Source organism: Erythrolamprus reginae, chromosome 10 (genome assembly GCF_031021105.1).
Source record: "Erythrolamprus reginae isolate rEryReg1 chromosome 10, rEryReg1.hap1, whole genome shotgun sequence".
In the NCBI taxonomy this organism is placed as follows: domain Eukaryota; kingdom Metazoa; phylum Chordata; class Lepidosauria; order Squamata; family Dipsadidae; genus Erythrolamprus; species Erythrolamprus reginae.
In genome coordinates this window covers 10,093,165-10,115,061 of record NC_091959.1, presented here as the reverse complement: position 1 = coordinate 10,115,061, position 21,897 = coordinate 10,093,165, and the positions used below count along the sequence as shown (strand labels likewise).

Genomic DNA, 21,897 nt, shown 5'->3' with positions numbered 1-21,897 from the left:
CTGTCTATCTACACTGAGGCCTTTGCACATTTGTGGGGGGCGTGGAGGTTGTGCGTATGCACAAGGGTGGGGTTGTATGAATGCGTGGGGGGCGCAGCGCAGAGGTGCACAGCATGGGGAAGAGGGAATGGGCATTGGCATGTGTGCACGCACTAGTGCATACACACACAGGTTCTTTTGGCACGCAAATCAAAAAAAAGGTTCACCATCACTGGCCTAGGTGCTATATCATAAGAAACTTGCTTTGAGCCCACATCATGATCTGAACGGGGAGAGCTTGACGCTCCCTGATTCTCTGTCGTGGAGATGCTGAAGTAATGATCTCCCCCACCAGCTGTGCCAGCCCTTCGAGCTTGGAACTTCCGAGGGCCTCGTGTTTTTACAACACCTCCTAAAAAGAGGTAATAACCACCACTTAGCTACTGAGCTCACCAAACCACCGGCGTTTGCTGCCAAGCGTTTACGGCATGACAGATCCGCTCTGCAACCATGCTGAAATCATTTAGATTCTCTGGAGCGGGCCTGAGTCAGCATCAACCTATTAGTGCAAACAGTTGTTATCAACTGGCCTAAATTCAGTGAGAGAGGGAACAATAGGAGATTTCGCTCTTGGGATCAATCAGCCGGTCTGCAGATGCTGTTGGGTCTGTGAGTGTTTTTGTTAGGAGTGAAAACCAGACTACCAGGTTTCTTTCTCTTTCTTTCTTTCTTTCTTTCTTTCTTTCTTTCTTTCTTTCTTTCTTTCTTTCTTTCTTTCTTTCTTTCTCTTTGCATTCTGGGAAGTGCCCACTCACTATTCCTGGGAGTTGGTAGTGGATTGTACAAATGCTGTGTGAAAACCTCTTGAAAAAGATATTAGAATAGAATAACAGAGTTGGAAGGGGCCTTGGGAGTGTTCTGGTCCAACCCCCTGCTCAGGCAGGAAAGCCTACACCACTTCAGACAGATGGTCATCCAACATCTTCTGGAGAATTCTGCCCATTTTGTGGGACCTGGTAAGGGTCCACCCAGCACCCAGTTTGGAACTTACGATGTCGAAGAAAGCATCTGTTTTGAAATGATCGGATGAAATCAATCCTTTCTCGGAGCATCAGATAATAGACGCCAATACAGTAGTAGTACCTCTACTTACGGACTTAATTCGTTCCGTGACCAGGATCTTAAGTAGAAAAGTTTGTAAGTAGAAGCAATTTTTCTCATAGGAATCAATGTAAAAGCACATAATGTGTGAAAACCCATTAGGAAAGAAATAAAAGCTCGGAATTTGGGTGGGAGGAAGAGGAGGAAGAAGAGGAGGAGGACAGTCGCTGCCGAAGGAAGAAGGTAAGGTGATGGGAATCAAAAAAATCCAAAACTTAAAGGCCTTAAAAAAAAAAAAAGAGGGCTTCTGAGGCAGCGAAGAGGAGCACGTGCCTCCTATATCCTGCACCAGAGAGAGAAACCCAGGGGAAATGGCAGGAAACTGGCCGGGCCTTCGTGCCGTTCTCAAATTCCCTGGGGAATTTTTCCGGGCTTGGATTCTTAAGTAGAAAATGGTTCTTAAGTAGAGGCAAAAAAATCCTGAACACCCGGTTCTTATTTAGAAAAGTTCTTAAGTAGAGGCATTCTTAGGTAGAGGTACCACTGTACATCCTTTTCATTTTCACACTTATCCTTTTTTTCAAGTTTTAATTGAGTGAAAGAGAAACGACTTAACACATCGTCATGTTTTCTCCGCAATCCAACCCAAACACCGTTTACGTACCGCGGCTATGCAAACTTACCGACAGATGTCCACCAGCTGATCGAGTTCAGGGCAGCTGCATTCGTACAGGTCTCTGCAACTCGCATGGCTCCGGTTCATTAAATCTCCCAGCAAGGCGATGGCATCGTCAGGGGCTTCCGCGCAGATTTTCTTGAACTCCAAAACTCTGGCAGCTTCCGAGAACACATGCTTAGCACGTTGGTATAACTTAAAGGTAGTCACTGCAGAAAATGAAATGCAGGAAATAGTGGAAACGTGAGATCATTTTATTACCGTCAGATGCAGCCACGTAGCTTCCGAATATAAGGAGAACGAGCTTCATTTTTCATGTGTTCACGTCAAGGTATAAAACTACATGCATTAGTTGTCACAATCCCGGAGTGGAAGGACAGTTTCAAACCTGGGCGGGTTCCTTACCTTTTCCTACTGGTGCGTTGCGTGCGTATGGCAACGTTTTGTGTGTGCGCTTGCTACGCGCGTACGCGGTATAATTTTGCTTCTGCACATGTGCAGAAGGAAAATAGCAATAACAATAGCAACAGCATTTAGACATATACCGCTCCATAGTGCTTTTACAGCCCTCTCTAAGCGGTTTACAGAATCAGCCTCTTGCCCCCCAACAATCTGGGTCCCCATTTTACCCACCTCGGAAGGAGGGAAGGCTGAATCAGTGGGCAGAGATAGCCTGTAATAATGCATTCTAACTACAGGGAGGGAAGGAAGGAAGGAAAGGAGGGAAGGAAGGAAGGAAAGGAGGGAAGGAAGGAAGGAAAGGAGGGAAGGAAGGAAAGGAAAGGAGGGAAGGAAGGAAAGGAAGGAAGGAAGGAAAGGAGGGTTGGAAGGAAGGAAGGGAAGGAAGGAAGGAAGGAAGGAAAGGAGGGTTGGAAGGAAGGAAGGGAAGGAAGAAAGGAAGGAAGGAAAGGAGGGAAGGAAGGAAGGGAAGGAAGGAAGGAAAGGAGGGAAGGGAAGGAAGGAAGGAAGGAAAGGAGGGAAGGAAGGAAGGAAGGAAAGGAGGGAAGGAAGGAAAGGAGGGAAGGAAGGAAAGGAAGGAAGGAAAGGAGGGTTGGAAGGAAGGAAGGGAAGGAAGGAAAGGAGGGAAGGAAGGGAAGGAAGGAAGGAAAGGAGGGTTGGAAGGAAGGAAGGAAAGGAGGGAAGGAAGGAAAGGAAGGAGGGAAGGGAGGGAAGGAAAGGAAGGAGGGAAGGAAGGAAGGAAAGGAGGGAAGGAAGGGAGGGAAGGAAAGGAAGGAGGGAAGGAAGGAAGGAAAGGAGGGAAGGAAGGGAGGGAAGGAAAGGAAGGCAGGAAGGAAAGGAGGGAAGGAAGGAAAGGAAGGAGGGAAGGAAGGAAAGGAGGGAAGGAAGGAAAGGAAGGAAGGAAAGGAGGGAAGGAAGGGAAGGAAGGAAGGAAAGGAGGGTTGGAAGGAATGAAGGAAGGAAGGAATAGCACTTATGTACTGCTTCACAGTGCTTCACAGCCCTTTCTAAGCGGTTTACAGAATCAGCTTATTTCCCCCAACAATCTGGGTCCTCATTTTACCCACCTCGGAAGGATGGAAGGCTGAGTCAACCTTGAGTTGGTGGTGAGATTTGAACTGCTGAACTACAGCTAGCAGTTAGCAGAAGTAGCCTGCAGTGCTGCACTCTAACCGCTGCGCCATCTTGGCTGTCAATTCATGACAGACAGACTCGCACAATTCCGCTTCTAATGTCTCTTTCAGTTGGTTAAAAGTGGAGCGTTATTGGTTTAGGGCGCAGAAATAGAGCCCCACTGCCCCCCCCCCTCAATAAATGGGGCTGTGGGAAGAAGAGCAGGAAGCAACAGTCCTCGTTGGGATGGGGGCATCAACTTCTGCAAGGTGCCAATGTTACTTGGCTTGATATGAAACGCAGCCTCTGCTTCGTAACAATGGACAACGCCCCCAGCCCCCACATAAGACAAAGGCCTGGAGGCATTGTGCTCCTGGAATACGATTAAACCTCACACAAATCCTATTTCCCCCAAAAAAATGCTGATCAAAATTGCTCTCTGGGGAGAGGCCACTGAACAATGGGTAGAGCTTGCCCAGTTCCCAGCCTACCAAACTCATTGAGTACATTTTGTCCTCCAGCTTATGAATTAATCGCAGCTCTGCTCTTTTTTTTTGCACGGCCTTGGTTACGGCTGAAGCGATTGATAGAAGAGGGCTGGGAAAACATCACACATTCCCCGGGCGACTTCTCTCTTGAGGATGGTCTCCTCTCTCCCCCCCTCTCTCTCCCTTTCCTTCTCTCTGTCTCTATCCCTCTCCCCCCTTTCCCTCTCTCCCTCTATCTTTTCCCCTCTCTTTCTTTCCCTCCCTCTCTTTTTCTTTCTCTTTCTCTCTCTCCCACTCTCTCTGTTTCTTTCTCTCTCTCCCTCTCCCTCTCTTTCTCTTTCCCTCTCTCCCACTCTCTTTCTCTCTTTCCCTCTCTTTTCCCTCTCTCCTCTTTCCCCTTCTCCCTCTCTCTTTCCCTTCCTCCCCCCTCTCTCCCTCTCTCTATTTCTCTCCCTTTCCTTTGCTCTCTTTCCTTCTCTCTCTCTCTTTCCCTCTCCCCCCTCTTTCCCTCTCTCCCCCCTTTCTCTCTCCTTCTATCTTTTCCCCTCTTTCTTTCCCTCTTTCTCCCTGCCTCCCTCTCTTTCCCTCCCTCTCTTTCCCTCTCTCCCTCTCTCTCTGTTTCTTTCTCTCTCTCCCTCTCTTTTTCTTTCCTTCTCTCCCACTCTCTTTCCCTCTCTCTTTCCCTCTCTCCTTTCCCCTTCTCCCCTCTCTCTTTCCCTTCCTCCCCCTCTCTCCCTCTCTCTCTTTTTCTCTCCCTTTCCCTTGCTCTCTTTCCTTCTCTCTCTCTTTCCCTCTCCCCCTCTTTCCCTCTCTCCCCCCTTTCCCACTCTCCCTCTATCTTTTCCCCTCTCTTTCTTTCCCCTCTTTCTCCCTGCCTCCCTCTCTTTCCCCCCTCTCTCTTTCCCTCTCTTTTCTCTTTCCCCTTCTCCCTCTCTCCCTTCCCTCCCCCCCCTCTCCCTCTCTCTCTCCCTCCCTCCCTCCCTCTCTCTGTTTCAGGAATCGCTTCACCTGAGGGCCTATGGAAATAACGCCTTTTGCTTTTGGACGTATCCGAAGTTGCGTGAGAGTTTGCCATCACTCATGCTCTAGTAAATCACCCTTGAACAGTAGTAACCCGAATTTCTTAAAAAAAAAAAAAAACTCAAAAAGAGGTCTGGTTTCGATTTGGAGGCAAAGGCTTTGCCAAAGGCTGTGATTGATTCAAAGACCACCCTTTGGTAAAGCGAGGCTTCCCTGGCCAGATTACCTTAAAGCACTTTGCGGTTCTCCCAGGCGCATCACGTTATGCGTTGGCAGCCGGAAGCCTCCCTTCGCCCCTGCCCTGCCTGCCAGTCAGACCCTGAGAAGGCAAGACAAGCCCTCCGTTGCAACATGGGGTCACGCTGCAGGAGGCTCTGCACCAGTGGTTGTCTATCTTTCTAATGCCGCGACCCCTTCATACAGTTCCTCATGCTGTGGTGACCCCCAACCATAAGTCTAACGCCAATTCTCCCAAAAGAGCTTTACGCTGACCTTCTCCGGGTCCCGTCAACTAAACAATGTTGTTTGGCGGGACCCAGGGGAAGAGCCTTCTCTGTGGCGGCCCCGACCCTTTGGAACCAACTCCCCCCAGATATCAGAGTTGCCCCCACCCTCCTTGCCTTTCGCAAGCTCCTTAAAACCCACCTCTGTCGTCAGGCATGGGGGAATTGATACTTTCCTCCCCCTAGGTTTATAAAATTTATGCATGGTATGTTAGTATGTATGATTGGTTTCTTAAATTGGGGTTTTAAATTAACTTAAATATTAGATTTGTTTACATTGTATTATCATTGTTGTTAGCCGCCCCGAATCTGCGGAGAGGGGCGGCATACAAATCTGATTAATAAATAATAATAAATAATAAATAAGACTGGTAGGGAGGTCAGGTGGACACCCCACTGTAAACGCCTGATTGGTCGGATTGTAAAAATAGGTTCCAAGGCGCCAGAGTAGAAGCTTTTGTTCCTAACACCAGGGGGAATTTGTCTTTTCTCGCGGTCTTAGACGACCCCTGTGAAATGGTCATTCGACCTCCCCAAAGGGGTCTCGACCCCCCACTGCTCTACACACTGCCTGGGGGATTGCTCTAACTCAGGAGTGTCAAAACTCGATTGCATTGAGGAACACATCAGGGTTGCGTTTGACCTCGGTGGGCCGGGATGGGTGTGGCCAGGGTGGGCGTGGCCAGCTCAACATCACCGTGAACTCTGCCAGTGAAAACAGGCCCCTGACCTCTGTTTTCAGCTGCCACGACCTCTTGCCACCCTCTGCCAGTGAAAACGGAGGCAGATTGATAGTTGAATACTATATGTCAATTAAGAACTGAATACTGTAATGTCCTATTAAATTGTGTTGATATGTGATGATAGAAAGTAAGCAGATTTAATTGATATAATTTGGTTTCCTTTCTTTCCTTGGGAATGATATGGTTATGATAATGCCTTGTAAGATTTGGATGATAAAGTATGGATAATTAATATTTAAGATTAAATAATTTTTCTTTTTGAAGGGCAATTGGTATATGCTAAGGGTAAAGACATTTTTAAGAAGTAAATAAGGATGCATGACAAAATTTAATAGACAAGTGAAAGCAAATAGATGAGATGTAATAGCAAATACAGTGGTACCTCTAACTACAAATGCCTCTACTTACAAACTTTTCTAGATAGGAACCGGGTGTTCAAGATTTGTTTGCCTCTTCCCAAGAACCATTTTCCACTTACAAACCCGAGCCTCTGAAACTGTAACCGGAAAAGGCAGGGAGAAGCCTCCGTGGGGCCTCTCTGGGAATCTCCTGGAAGGAAACAGGGCTGGAAAAGGAGGGGAGAACCCTCCCTGGGGCCTCTCTAAGAATCTCCTGGGAGGAAACAGGGTCTCCACCCTCCCTGTGGTTTCCCCAATCGCACACATTATTTGCTTTTATGTTGATTCCTATGGGAAAAATTGCTTCTTCTTACAAACTTTTCTACTTAAGAACCTGGTCACGGAATGAATTAAGTTTGTAAGTAGAGGTACCACTGTATAAGATATTGCACTGATTAAAATACTTTTCCCAGGGAAATGCACTGGCAGAGATTTACAGGATGGGGCAACTGAAAATGGAAATCAGGAGCCATTTTTGTTGGCCCTTCGCTGTTGTCCAGGGTGGCTCTGTGGATCAGATTTAAGTATCCCACGGACAGATACAGTCCATCAACACAAGTTTGTCACCCCTGCTCTAACTCTAATCTACCACGGTCTTCTTCCTTTTTTCTTAGGAAGGATTTTTTTTTAAAAAGGAAGATTTTAAAAAATGCTAATGCAAACAACTATAATCTAATGTAATCTTTGCAGTGATTATATCTCCAGTGAAAGAAACCAGGGTTGCATTGTTGTTTGCTTAGACTTTCTTTTTTGGAAGCGACTGCTGGCCAATGAAAGCAAGTCAGGAATGAAATCAGGGTATCCTGTTTCTTCTGCTGGACCGTTCGCTGGAGGAAACCCAGAGCATTGACCGACGATGGATTTGGGGAGTTGAGCAGCCACTGAAATCCTCACCGCTCAAAAAGAATTAAGGTGTTTCGTCCAGGAGTGGGCTTAAATTTTTTTTAGCAAGGGGTTCTCTGCCCGGTTGCTGGGTGGGCGTGGCCATGGTGAGCGTAGCCTAGTCGGCCTCCTGCACCATGGTTGGGGAAGGCTCCGGGGGATTTCCTCGAGCCTCCAGGGGGGCAAAAACGGCATGACTAATAATAATAATAATAATAATAATAATAATAATAATAATAATAATAATAATATAATAATAATAATAATAATAATAATAATAATAATAATAATAATAATAATAATAATAATTTATTAGATTTGCATGCCGGCCCTCTCTGAAGACTCGGGGCGGCTCACAACAACGATAAAAAACAATACTATAATGGCACAAATCTAATATTAAAAAACTGAAAACCCTATCATAATTAAAAACCAAACAGCACATACATACCAAACATAAATTATAATAAGCCTGGGGGAAAGGTGTCTCAAATCCCCCATGCCTGGCGGTATAGGTGGGTCTTAAGTAGTTTACGGAAGACAAGGAGGGTGGGAGCAGTTCTAATCTCTGGGGGGAGTTGATTCCAGAGGGCCGGGGCCACCACAGAGAAGGCTCTTCCCCTGGGGCCCGCCAGACGACATTGTTTAGTCGACGGGACCCAGAGAAGGCCAACTCTGTGGGACTTATCGGCCACTGGTATTCATGCAGTAGCAGGCGGTTCCGGAGGTACTCTGGTCCAATGCCATGTAGGGCTTTAAAGGTCATGACCAACACTTTGAATTGTGACCAAAGATGCACAGAAAACCGTTACCTTCCCATCAAAGTGGTCCCTATTTTTCTACTTGCATTTTTCAAGTGCTTTCGAACTGCTAGGTTGGGAAAAGCTGGGACAAGTAATGGGAGCTCACTCCGTTACACACCGCTAGGGATTCGAACAGGCCACTGAGCCACCGCATCCCCCTAAATATAAATACATCCCCTATAATTTGTCTTAAGAAATTATGTATCAGTTGCCAGTCCTGGGAGTGCTTAAGACTGTCGTTCTTCAATGAAGCCATGGGACATAAAGTCCTATTCACAGAATTGATGCCAATCAGTCCTACGTGGACTGTTTAATGCAGTGTTAGCGAACCTATGGCATGGGTGCCACAGGTGGCACGCAGAGCCATATCTGCTGGCACATAAGCCATTGCCCTAGCTCAGCTCCAATATGCATGTGTGTGCCGGCCAGCTGATTTTTGCCTACCACAGAGGCTCCAGGAGGGCGTTTTTGGCTTCCAGAGAGCCTCCGGTGGGATGGGGGAGGGCATTTTTACCCTCCTCTGGCTCCAGGGAAGCTTCTGGAGTCCAGGGAGGGAGAAACATGAGCCTACTGGGCCCACCAGAAGTTGGGAAACAGGCCATTTCCAGCCTCCAGAGAGCCTCTGGGGGGTAGGGAAAGCTATTTTCGCCGTCCCAGGCATTGAATTATGGGGGTGGGCACTCGCACATGCATGATCAGATACACGCGCACCTCTTTCGGCACCCGAGGAAAAAAAGGTTCGCCATCCCTGGTATAATAGGTTTGAGAAAGATTGTGTTGCTCTTTTTTTTTTGTTTCATTTTTTGTCGTTGCAATAATTATTTGTGTTAGAAATTTTGAAATATAAACAGTTTTGCAAACGTTGGCACAGAAATGGTCATAAATCAATGGATTCATTGGTCAAACAGCAACCCATCTTTTGATCCAGAGTGTTTAAGTATGAGGCCCAACTGCCAAAAACTAAAACACTGGACTATTTTAGAAGAGACCTACAAAGGTCACGTTAGACATTTTGAAGACATTCTGCAACCATATATAAATACACTGGGAGAAAAAAAATAGCAAAGAAGCCAGGCAGAAATGCACACTCATAGTTTTGGATGACTCTAAACCCAAGCTTGGGGTTATGCAAACATTAGGCTCTTATATAGAGATACAGTGGTACCTCATCTTACGAACGCCTCTTCTAACGAACTTTTCAAGATACGAACCCGGTGTTTAAGATTTTTTTGCCTCTTCTTTCGAACTATTTTCACCTTACGAACCCAAGCAGCTGCTGCTGGGATGAAGGGGTTTCTTTCCCCCCCTTTTTTGAAGAAAGAAAAGGGAGGGGCAGCTTGGAGGAGTAAAGATTGTGCATGCTTGCAAAGGCACTGAAACGGTGTCTTTTGAAGAAAGAAAAGGGAGGGGCAGCTTGGAGGAGTAAAGATTTTGCTTGCTTGCAAAGGCACTGAAACGGTGTCTTTTGAAGAAAGAAAAGGGAGGGGCAGCTTGGAGGAGTAAAGATTTTGCTTGCTTGCAAAGGCACTGAAACAGTGTCTTTTGAAGAAAGAAAAGGGAGGGGCAGCTTGGAGGAGTAAAGATTTTGCTTGCTTGCAAAGGCACTGAAACGGTGTCTTTTGAAGAAAGAAAAGGGAGGGGCAGCTTGGAGGAGTAAAGATTTTGCTTGCTTGCAAAGGCACTGAAATGGTGTCTTTTGAAGAAAGAAAAGGTAGGGGCACCCCCCTTGCCTTTCTTCCTTCCCACTCACCCTTTAGCCTAGCCTTGCTTCTTCCACCCGCCCCCTTTAGCTGCTCCTCCCTGCCCTCTGTTCGCCTCCCTTCTAAAGTTTGGGACTTTCCTGAAGGATTTGCACGCATTATTTGCTTTTACATTGATTCCTATCAACTTTTCACCTTACGAACCTCCTCCTGGAACCAATTAAGTTCGTATGATGAGGTACCACTGTATATTAATGTTCTTATTTCTTCTTTGCGACTAACCAAGATTTCGCTCGTGCCAAAGAAAACAACATGAATGCTCCATGCCATTGCAGTCACACCACGTGTTAAAAAAGAGATTCTACTTGACTTTAACATCTGCAAACGCTAGATGGAATAACGTTTCCCATGGGCTTTGGAAAATATTTGGTGTGTAAGAGAAAAAGGAGAGAGAGAGAGAGAGAAAAAGTGGAGGCAAAATAATTGGGAGTCTACTCTTCTGGAACAAATCTGAAAAAAAGGACAGTCGACATGTCACTAACGTATCATTTCCTTCAATTAATGAGAATCAGCCCACCAAATGTCCTCAAGGAGCCCCTCCCTTCGCTTCTTCCTTGGCTTCGCTCCCTGTGGCTTCAACAACACCACATTGCCAAGAGGCAACAAATGCTGGTACCCACCATCCATCTGGTGCCTTTTACAAGTAGAAAAATAACACAGCCTTCTCCTAGATTGGGAGAAGGCTATTGAGGTCACGGAGGACATTCCTGTGGCCAGTCCAGGAATGTTCATTAAAACCTCTCTCCCAGATAGCTCCCCAGACAATGCTTGACTCCATCCAGTAATGGAGAAACCATCCTTCCTTTTGGAATGGCATCCAGCTATTCTTACCCTTAAGAGACACTAACTTCCTGAATCTTAGGATGACACGAGGTTTTGAACGTTCTTCTATGGGACGGTTATCACACTATGAGCCGGGCTGGCGCAGTGGTCAGAGCGCAGCACTGCAGGCTACTTCAGTTGTAGTTCAGCAGTTCAAATCTCACCACCGGCTCAAGGTTGACTCAGCCTTCCATCCTTCCGAGGTGGCTAAAAGGAGGACCCAGATAGCTGGGGGCAAGAGGCTGACTCTCTGTAAACCACTTAGAGAGGGCTGTAAAAGCACTATGAAGCGATATATCTCTAAATGAGGTGGTGCAGCAGGTAGAGTGCTGTACTGCAGGCCATTAAAGCTGACTGCTAGATCAGCGGTTCAAATCTCATCACCGGCTCAAGGTTGACTCAGCCTTCCATCCTTCTGAGGTGGGTAAAATGAGGACCCGGATTGTGGGGGCAATAGGCTGGCTCTGTTTTTAAAAAGTGCTATTGCTAAGATGTTGTAAGCCGCCCTGACTCTAAGAAGGGCGACATTAAAAAATCAAATAAATCCAATAAATAAATAAATAATAAAAATCAAATAAATCCAATAAAAATCAAACAAACAAGCAAACAAACAAACAAACTAATAAACAAACAAACAAATAGATAAATGCATGCATGCTATTGCTAAATGCTATTGCTACTATCTCAATGCAAGTTGCATTGGTTGCCAGTCGGTCTCCAAACGCAATTCAAGGAGTTGGTTATCACCTTTAAACCCCTTTTCAACATGGGGCCAACACTTAGAGTTTTTGAGGTGAAAGTCTAATCAATGCAGAACTTGACCCAGTCTACTCTGGCCATGAGAACCGCATTTTCAAAATCACACCAGCTTTAGATGATGATGACTATAGCCCTGATATCTATGGAGATTGTCTTGTCTTCCAGGTCATGGTTGTCCCAAAGGTGCTTTTTTCAAGAGGCAGCTGGACTTTTATTAGAAGACCTTTCGCTTCTCATCCAAGATGCTCCTTCAGCTCTGAAGTCCAGTTGCCTCTTGAAAAAAGCACCTTTGGGATTGGCACCAATGATGGTACCTAGTTTGGGCAATGAAACGTCTGTAAGAAGACAACGAAGCTCAAGAGACCGTCAAGGGCCCTTCAAGGGTAGACAAGGCTGGTACTAGTTCTGTGAATATTGGTGACTTGTAATCACAAGTCAAGGCTCATTATAGCTGCATTTTGTAGCCTGTCCAAAGATGGGCTACAAAAATGGTGGAAGGTCTTAAGCATAAAACATATCAGGAAAGACGGAATGAACTCAATCTGTATAGTCTGGAGGATAAAAGGGAAAGGGGGGGCATGATCAAAACATTTAAATAAGTTAAAGGGATAAATAAGGTTCAGGAGGGAAGTGTTTTTAATAGGAAAGTGAACACAAGAACAAGAGGACACAATCTGAAGTTAGTTGGGGGAAAGATCACAAGCAATGTGAGAAAATATTATTTGACTGAAAGAGGAGTAGATGCTTGGAACAAACTTCCACAGCAACTGAATTTAAACATGCCTGGGATAAACATATATCCATCCTAAGATAAAATAGAGGAAATAGTATATGGGCAGATTAGATGGACCATGAGGTCTTTTTCTGCCGTCAATCTAGTATGTTTCTATGTAGGAAAATGGTATCTTACTGTTCAAAAACTGGATCCTTCTTTTTTAAAAAAAGAACAACTTGTTTTCTTTCCTGTATTGCATTAAAGTGGAAAAGGAAGATATAATCTGAGAGTTCTGAGGGTTGTGTTGCTGGCTGATCGTAATCACGGGCAGCAACATTTAGGGTTGGCAGGCCTGTTCCTTTCCCAAATCAGAAGTTATGCTAAGGAAGAAATTTATCAAGATCAAAACGGCATCCACGTCGTTTCAAAGAAGAGAATTCAGAACACGTGCTAGATAACAACACAGCAACATGCTGGTTTTAAATTGCTCTGATCAAATGTCAGAAGCAAAATTTCTGCCTTATTAGAATGATTGTGGAATGCAAGTGGAGGCATGGGGGGATTGATGTAATGATTTGTCCATTCTATTTTGCATCTTAGAACCATTAGGTAGGGTATACTGAAATCTAATTTTAAGTTGGGTGATTTTTCCATGGATAGAAAATGAACCACCATTCTGGTTATTTAGACCAGTGTTTCCCAACCTTGGCAACATTTGCTGGCTGGGGAATTCTGGGAGTTGAAGTCCAGATATAAAGCCCTTCATGGCATCGGACCAGAATACCTCCGGGGCCGCCTTCTGCCGCACGAATCCCAGCGACCGGTTAGGTCCCACAGAGTTGGCCTTCTCCGGGTCCCATCGACTGAACAATGTCGTTTGGCGGGACCCAGGAGAAGAGCCTTCTCTGTGGCGGCCCCGACCCTTTGGAACCAGCTCCCCCCCCCCCCGGAGATTAGAACTGCCCCCGCCCTCCTTGCCTTTCGTAAATCTCTTAAGACCCATCTCTGCCGTCAGGCATGGGGGAACTGAGACATCTCCCCCGGGCCTATACAGTTTATACATGGTATGTTTCTGTGTATGTTTGCTTTTAATAATGGGGTTTTTAGCGTTTTTTAAATTATTAGATTTGTTCTTACATTGTTCTTGTTGTTGTTGTGAGCCGCCCCAAGTCTACGGAGAGGGGCGGCATACAAATCTAATAGATAGATAGATAGATAGATAGATAGATAGATAGATAGATAGATAGATAGATAGATAGATAGATAGATAAATAAATATCTTCAAGTTGCCAAGGTTGGGAAACACTGATTTAGACTATATTGAAAGTTGGCCTCTCTTTCTCTCTCTGTGTCTATCTGTCTGTCTGTCTCTCTCTGTCTGACTCTTTCTCTCTCTCTCACCCCTCCCCTCCCTCCCTCTCTCCCTTTCTCACAGGCTGGGGAGCTGCAGCCACCAATGACTTCCTAGGGGTACATACAAGAAGCAGAAAAACACCAAGTTGCAGAGTAGCTGAAGAATCTCTATATGGTAAACCTTACAGGTAAGAATTGCTGCAGGTTACATAAAAGAGCAGTACAATTTTACATCTTCCCCTTGGCTAGCCATCTGAATCAGATCTCTGAAAAACTCGATTCACTACTTTCTTTCAGGATGTCGGAGTGTTGCACTAGTCATTTGGAGTGGGGTGGGACAAACAAGCTGAAAGCCAGAAACCCACGTGTAACTGACAGCTGTCCTAGTTACAAAAATAAATGTCATATCTAGGTCCAGTGATCTGGCTCCCTGGAGTCAAATCAGAGTTGATTGCAATGCCCAGAACTTTTTTTTCCCCCCTTCGGGCCCTTTTCAACATTGATTATTTAAAGTCCTTGGCACAGACAGGAATGCTAAATTGCTTTTGGCATCACCAAACTGGCAGGCTACTTACCATCCTGTGTGTTCTGGCTCAGGATCTGAGTGCGCAGCTCTGTGGGGCTAATTCCCAGGTTTCCCCCAATTTCCTCTAGGTTGTAAGGCTCAGGGTGCAACGCCTCTTCGACCACAGCCAGCATTTCCTCTAAGCTCAGCTTCAGCTTGGTTTGTACGTCTTGGAGTTTTGCCACCGCTTTCCAGTCTAGGCCTCTGGATTTTGCTAAAAGCTGAAAGAAGCAAGCAAAGCATTAGTGGGTCTTTGGATGCAAGATTAGGAGCAGAAAGACGTTAACCCAAACATGGCTTTTAAAGGGGCCTTGGAAACCTTAGTTCCTTTCCTTCAAAAGGAAACACTCAGAAGAATGCACTTGGGGAAAAGGAATCCTCAATCTGAGTATTGCATTGGCAGTTCTGTGTTAGCAAAAACTTCAGAAGAGAAGGATTTAGGGGTAGTGATTTCTGACAGTCTCAAAATGGGTGAGCAGTGTGGTCGGGCAGTAGGAAAAGCAAGTAGGATGCTTGGCTGCATAGCTAGAGGTATAACAAGCAGGAAGAGGGAGATTGTGATCCCGCTGTATAGAGCGCTGGTGAGACCACATTTGGAATACTGTGTTCAGTTCTGGAGACCTCACCTACAAAAAGATATTGACAAAGTTGAACGGGTCCAAAGACGGGCTACAAGAATGGTGGAAGGTCTTAAGCATAAAACGTATTAGAAAAGACTTCATGAACTCAATCTGTATAGTCTGGAGGACAGAAGGAAAAGTGGGGGACATGATCGAAACATTTAAATATGTTAAAGGGTTAAATAAGGTTCAGGAGGGAAGTGTTTTTAATAGGAAAGTGAACACAAGAACAAGGGGACACAATCTGAAGTTAGTTGGGGGAAAGATCAAAGGCAACATGAGAAAATATTATTTTACTGAAAGAGTAGTAGATCCTTGGAACAAACTTCCAGCAGATGTGGTTGGTAAATCCACAGTAACTGAATTTAAACATGCCTGGGATAAACATATATCCATTGTAAGATAAAATACAGGAAATAGTATAAGGGCAGACTAGATGGACCATGAAGTCTTTTTCTGCCGTCAGTCTTCTATGTTTCTATGTTTCTAAGAACATTAAAGGGATCAAGAGTGGACTTGGGCAGCAAAGGTTTTGTTAGGCAAAATAGAAGGAGAGAGATGGAGAGGGGGAAAGCTCCCTGTTCCTTGAAATTCAGGCGTTTTGAAAAATTGTACAGATAAGGTAAAAAAGCAAAAACCCATAAGCTAGGTTCAGTTTATATAACCCAAGAGTCATATTTTTAAAAATGACATCTCAAATGCCCCAGGAAAATTGCAAACGGTATAAAGCTAAGCTAACATTTCCCTGTTATTTATCCTTTAGCATTCAGAGATACCCAAGACATTTTCTGTGGCTCTCTAGATTGTCTATTAAGAAAGACTTAACAAAAAGGTCCCTTTTTTCACATGTGGTGGTCCTGCCCCAAAACTCAAAGAATATGGAAAACAACTCACAATTGGCTCACCGAAATTATAAAAGAGAAAATAGAATACACACCAGAAGGTTTACTCTTAGGGATTTGGAAAATATCTTATACCAAACAAACCCTCATAACACATATAAGTACTGCAGTTAGAATCTCATTGGCACAAACATGGAAAAATGAACGAACTCCATCAGAGAGCTTAATTATTGATAAAATATATAAATGTATTGAGATGGATGAAATGACAAATTCAATTAAGGGGATTGAAAGTAAAAAATCTAAACGAATTTGGGGAAAATGGCACGAATGGATACAAAACAAAGGCTGAAAATGTAACAATACAAAAGTATCAGTATACAAAAGAAGGATAATAATTATCTTAGGAAGTATGACTTTTATTACTCTTTTTCTTTTCTATGCATTTCTTTCTATATTAACAGTAAAATTTACTTACGATATTTATATGTAAATATACAAAATATAAAGAAATGTATCAGAAAGGTAATAGAAATGGATTAAGATCTGTTAAACTAGAACAAAACATGTGAGAAATATTGTTTTTAACCCATATTCTTTTACTTTTTTCTATTTCTGGAAGACAATAAAGATACTTTACAAAAAAGAAAGAAAGAAAGAAAGAAAGAAAGACAGACTTAACAGACTTTCCTCCAGTAAATTATCTCATCGTTTGAAAGGCTATCTAATCTAACAGATGGTCTTGAATTTTTTTTTTTTAATTCAGTGATAACCCTGAATGTGATTTAATCTCCGCTCAATTCTTCTCGCGCAGCAGCCTTCTCAGAATGATGGATTTTAAGTGCCACAAAAATACATGGTCTGAATTCCTTTGGGGCACAATCTATCAGAAAGCAAAGGCCCTTAAGGACCACCGTTGAAAAGAGTAGGAACTTTATCTCGTCCAGACAGAGAATTTCCTTCTCGCATTAACAAGCCGGAGGAAAGCATTGTTCGGGATTTTTCCCTATCTCACGCATGAGAAAATTGCAGGAGACTCTTTTGGAGACCGGCGAAAAAGATTGGACGTTTTCTTGGCCCTATTAGCAAGGCAGGCAGAGTGGGGATCCCTGATGCTTAAGGCCTCCTGCCAACAAATCTTTAAAGGAATAGTCCAGCAGCTGCTGGGTTCCTGTATCCTGAGAATGGTAGGTTATTTCTGGAATGGTTATTTTCTGCCCTGGTTAATTTTGATCTAGCTGGGACACCTGTGCCAGCTCTTTTTATTTATTTATTTATTTATTTATTTATTTATTTGTTTGTTTGTTTGTTTGTTTGTTTGTTTATTTATTTTATTTTATTTTATTTTATTTTATTTTATTTATTAGATTTGTATGCCGCCCCTTTCCGTAGATTCGGGGCGGCTCACAACATAATAAAACAATTCATAACAAATCTAATAATTTACAATTTAAAAATTTAAAGTAGTTAAGAAAACCCCATTTTTAAGCAGACATACCTACAAACATACCATACATAAATTGTATAGGCCCGGGGGAGATGTCTCAATTCCCCCATGCCTGACGACAAAGGTGGGTTTTGAGGAGTTTACGAAAGGCAAGGAGGGTAGGTGCAGTTCTAATCTCTGGGGGGGAGCTGGTTCCAGAGAGTCGGGGCCGCCACAGAGAAGGCTCTTCCCCTGGGGCCCGCCAACCGACATTGTTTAGTTGACGGGACCCGGAGAAGGCTGACTCTTTGGGACCTAATTGGTCGCTGGGATTCGTGCAGCAGAAGACGGTCTCGGAGATATTCTGGTCCGATGCCATGAAGGGCTTTATAGGTCATAACCAACACTTTGAATTGTGACCGGAAATTGACCGGCAACCAATGCAGACTGCGGAGTGTTGGTGTAACATGGACATATTTAGGGAAGCCCATGATTGCTCTCGCAGCTGCATTCTGCACGATCTGAAGTTTCCGAACACTTTTCAAAGGTAGCCCCATGTAGAGAGCGTTACAGTAGTCGAGCCTCGAGGTGATGAGGGCATGAGTGACTGTGAGCAATGAGTCCCAGTCCATTGAGTCCCAGTCCATCTTTCCTAAGAGTTTCGACTTGGCATGGAAGAAAATCAACCAACCAGACTAGAAAGGTTTTTGCAGAGTCACCGGCAACTCAGACCACCCCAAACCAGTAAGAATACAAGTGGTCCCTGATTTATAACAGTTCGTATAGAATAGAATAGGAGAGTCGCCCACTGACTTAGGTGCATTTCCCCAAATTTGAGTTGGGGTTGAAAGAGAGGGGGGCTTTTCCATAGCGTAAAACCAAGCAGACTTGCGCTATCAGGGCGCCCAGAGCATCACCAGGGAAGCAGCTGTGAGTTTTTAGTTTCTAACTGAGTCCTGCAGCCTGCTGAAGTTAGATCTCCTGGCCTGGGTTTCAGGCAGGTCATGCGGGCGGCTTAATTTACAGCGATTCAGTGGCCGTGAAAGATCGTGCCCGGTCAAAGGCATTTAGCGGCACAGAAAGCGAGACATGCGCGGCCTCTCTCAGCCCTGAGTCACATTAAACCTTGGCGGAGATCCCACTTCTGCTCGGCCACAGCAGCGGTCTGTGGTCGCTTTCCCTGAAGACGAGGGTGCAAAAACACACGTTGTGTAAATATCCCCCAAAGCCATTGTTTGTTTCTTTCAGGTTTTTGAATTCGGGGGTGGTGGTGGTGTGGTTGTATAAGGAGAAACATATCTTGAACCGCAGCTGTGCCTCAATGGAGAAGCTTGTTTGCCCTTCCTCCCCCTCCTCTTCCTCCTAGATTCAAGTCCGGGATTTTTTTTCCCAAGCCAAGCATGCAATCTGCACTCCCACTCCTGGGAAAATGCATTTAGCTCTCCTCTAAAGACAAACAACCAGACTGACACGCTCGGGAGTCCCTGAGCTCAGGGTACTGTGGCACAAGCAGGATGTCGGTTAGTAGGGAAAGGTGAAATAAATGCAGAAAAACTACAGACTGAGACACATTTCCACTGTTAACTTTCTAAAACCTCCTTCTTGCTTCTGCCGCATGAGTCCCAGCGACTGGTCAGGCCTTCTCCAGGTCCCGTCAATTACTCAATGTCGTTTGGCGGGGCCTAGGCAAAGAGCCTTCTCTGTGGCGGCCCCAGCCATCTGGAATCAGCTCCCCCTGGAGATTCGCACTGCCCTAACCCTCCTCGCCTTCCGTAAGAGTCTCAAGACTCATTTATGTCACCAAGCTTGGGGCGATTAGACTTCTGTCCCCTGAGGGTTTTTACGGTCTTTGGGTGTTAGATTATTAATTATTGATTGGATTCCGGATGTGATATATTGTTATCTTACATGTTGTAAGCCACCCCGAGTCCTCAGAGAGGGATGGCATAAAAATCCAATCAATCAATCAATCAATCAATCAATACCCTGGAGAGTGAAAAGAGAAACTATCTGCCTTTGAATAAAATGTATTAGTCGGAAAAGGCTCCATCAAACTCTTCCTTGTTTTTTTAAGCTGAGATATTATATATATAGTATAAAGCTATATATTGAGGGTAGGAAAACATTAGAAAGATTGATGTAATTAATTCATTAGAGCTACTGCTGCTGTCTAATTGTGCCTTGTCTCTTTTAATCCAGTTCTGTTTATCTCCATCCCTTCTGTTTTGTTCTCCTTGTTAATTATTACAACATTAATTACTTTTGGTGCCACCTAGTGACCTTCCTGAGGCTATTTTCCTTTTCCCTTTTTCAATTCAATTAGAAAGCCTCCCCAAAGTCAGTTCAGTTGGCTGCACTGCCAGGTAAGGCAAAGTGGCAAGCCGTTAATTGATCACCAACCTCTGCCTGGGCTTGACAGTTGGGATGCTATCTGGAACCTTGACAGTAAGAGTTACTCCCAGCTCCTAAAAACTGTAACGCTATCGGGCAATGGTCAATCCTCATATATCTTCCTTAAGGCTCTTGGTTTCATTTCTTTAGCAACAGAAATAGCACTTAGACTTATATACAGCTTCCCAGTGCTTTACAGCCCTCTCTAAGTGGTTTACAGAGTCAGCCTCTTGCCCCCAACAATCTTTGACCCACCACGGAAGGATGGAAGGCTGAGTCAACCTGGAGTCCGTCAGGATTGAACTCCTGGCTGTGGGAAGAGTGAGCTTGCAATACTGCAATCTAACCACTGCGCTACCACAACTCCTTGCTTGCTTGCTTGCTTCCCTCCTTCTCAACTTCCTCCCTCCATCCCTCCTTCATCTTCCTTCCTTCCTTCCTTCATCCCTCCCTCCCTCCTTCACCTTCCTTCCTTCCTTCCCTCCCTCATCTTCCTTCCTTCCTTCATCCCTCCCTCCACCTTTCTTCCTTCCCTCATCTTCCTTCCTTCCTTCATCCCTCCCTCCCTCCCTCCTTCACTTTCCTTCCTTCCCTCCTCATCTTCCTTCCTTCCTCATCCCTCCCTCCCTCCTTCACCTTCCTTCCTTCATCCCTCCCTCCCTCCTTCACCTTCCATCCTTCCTTCCCTCCCTCATCTTCCTTCCTTCCTCATCTCTCCCTCCCTCCTTCACCTTCCTTCCTTCCCTCCCTCATCTTCCTTCCTTCCTCATCTCTCCCTCCCTCCTTCACCTTCCTTCCTTCCCTCCCTCATCTTCCTTCCTCATCTCTCCCTCCCTCCTTCACCTTCCTTCCTTCCCTCCCTCATCTTCCTTCCTTCCTCATCCCTCCCTCCTTCCTTCACCTTCCTTCCTTCCCTCCCTCATCTTCCTTCCTTCCTTCATCCCTCCCTCCCTCCTTCACCTTCCTTCCTTCCCTCATCTTCCTTCCTTCCTTCCTCATCCCTCCCTCATCTTCCTTCCTTCCTTCCTTCCTTCATCCCTCCCTCCTTCACCTTCCTTCTTTCCTCCCTCATCCCTCCCTCCCTCCTTCCTTCCATCCTTCATTCCTTCCTTCCTTCTTCCTCCCTCCCTCCCTCCCTCTCTCCCAGATTTATAACGTTAGCATCTTACCCCCAACAATCTTGGTCCTCGTTTTGCTGACCTTGGAAGGCTGGAAGTTTGAGCTAACCTTGAACAGTCAGGATCAAACTCCTAGCTGTGGGAAGAGTCAGCCTGCATTGCTGCATCCTAACCAATAACCTCTGAGCCAACACCTAACCAACAGGAGTAATCACTTGCTCCTAACAGGGAGGACTCAAGCCAACCAAGACCGGAAGACTTAGCTAGTGATGCTTATGCTTGGGGGATGAGCTCCAAGAGAACTGGTTCTCGAAGCTCCAGCCATACCCCGGGCCCAAATCCAGAAGCTTCCATTGGTCGAAGCCGGGATCAACATGGGCTTGTCCGACCTGACCACTCACCCAGCTCTGACTGAGCTGTGCAGGTCTGAAAGGCCAACAAAACGCCCTGTGTGACTATGTCACGCATTGGTTACCAGGGGTAGGCAAAGTTGGCTCTTCTATTACTTGTAGACTTCAGCTCCCAGAATTCCTGAGCCAATCATGCCTGTTCAAGAATTCTGGGAGTTGAAGTCCACATGTCATAGAAGAGCCAACTTTGCTTACTCCAGGTTAGCCCAACTAAGAAGGGAGGTGTGTGTGTGTGTGTCACATTCTCAGACTGAAGATCCTAGGCTTCAGTTAGGTCCTCCATTCTGGAGGGGAAAATACTGACTGCTGATTGGCTAGCCCAGGGGTAGGCAAAGTTGCCTCTTCTATGACTTGTGGACTTCAACTCCCAGAATTCCTGCCACTAGGCTGTCTGGCAGCTCCTTATAAAATGGCTGTCTGTCAGACAGAGCCTTTGATGGGCTGTAAATAGTTGCCAAATAAAGAGCTGTTGTTTTGAAGCCACTTCTGTTCGCCTTTTCCATTCACCCTGTTTAACTTTCCTTTCCTTCTTTTCTTTACCCTCATATTCTTTCCTTTCTTTTGTTTTCTGTTACATTCTCAAACTGAAGCACTTAGGGTTTAGTCAGGTCCTCCATTTTGGAGGGAAAATACTGACTGGTGATTGGCTAGCCCAGGGGTTGCCAAAGTTGGCTCTGAGGAATTCTGGGAGTTGAAGTCCACATGTCATAGAAGAGCCAAATTTGCCTACCCCTGGGCTAGATTGTCTAGAAGCTCTCTATAAAATGGCTGCCTGTCAGACAGAGCCTTTGCTGAGTTGTAAACAGTTGCCAAATAGAGAGCTGTTGTTTTGACGCCACTTCTGTCGGCCTCTTCCAGTCACACTATTTAACAAGCACCAGGTCCAAAGCACAAAACAACGAAAAACGTACATACCAAGCCCCGGGGTAGTTTTATTTATTTATTTATTTA

General features: G+C 45.1%; 1 protein-coding gene across 2 annotated transcripts in view; it reads right to left on the bottom strand.

Annotated features, from left to right (window-relative positions):
* GALK2 (galactokinase 2) overlaps positions 1–21,897 on the bottom strand; it is a 67,847-nt gene that overhangs the window by 9,797 nt on the left and 36,153 nt on the right. For both annotated transcript variants that reach the window (XM_070763238.1, XM_070763239.1), the window contains exons 8-9: positions 14,150–14,360; positions 1,764–1,965 (exon numbers count right to left, since the gene is read on the bottom strand). In XM_070763238.1, the coding sequence (XP_070619339.1) occupies positions 1,764–1,965; positions 14,150–14,360 (413 nt within the window). The remainder of the gene's footprint in view (positions 1–1,763; positions 1,966–14,149; positions 14,361–21,897) is intronic.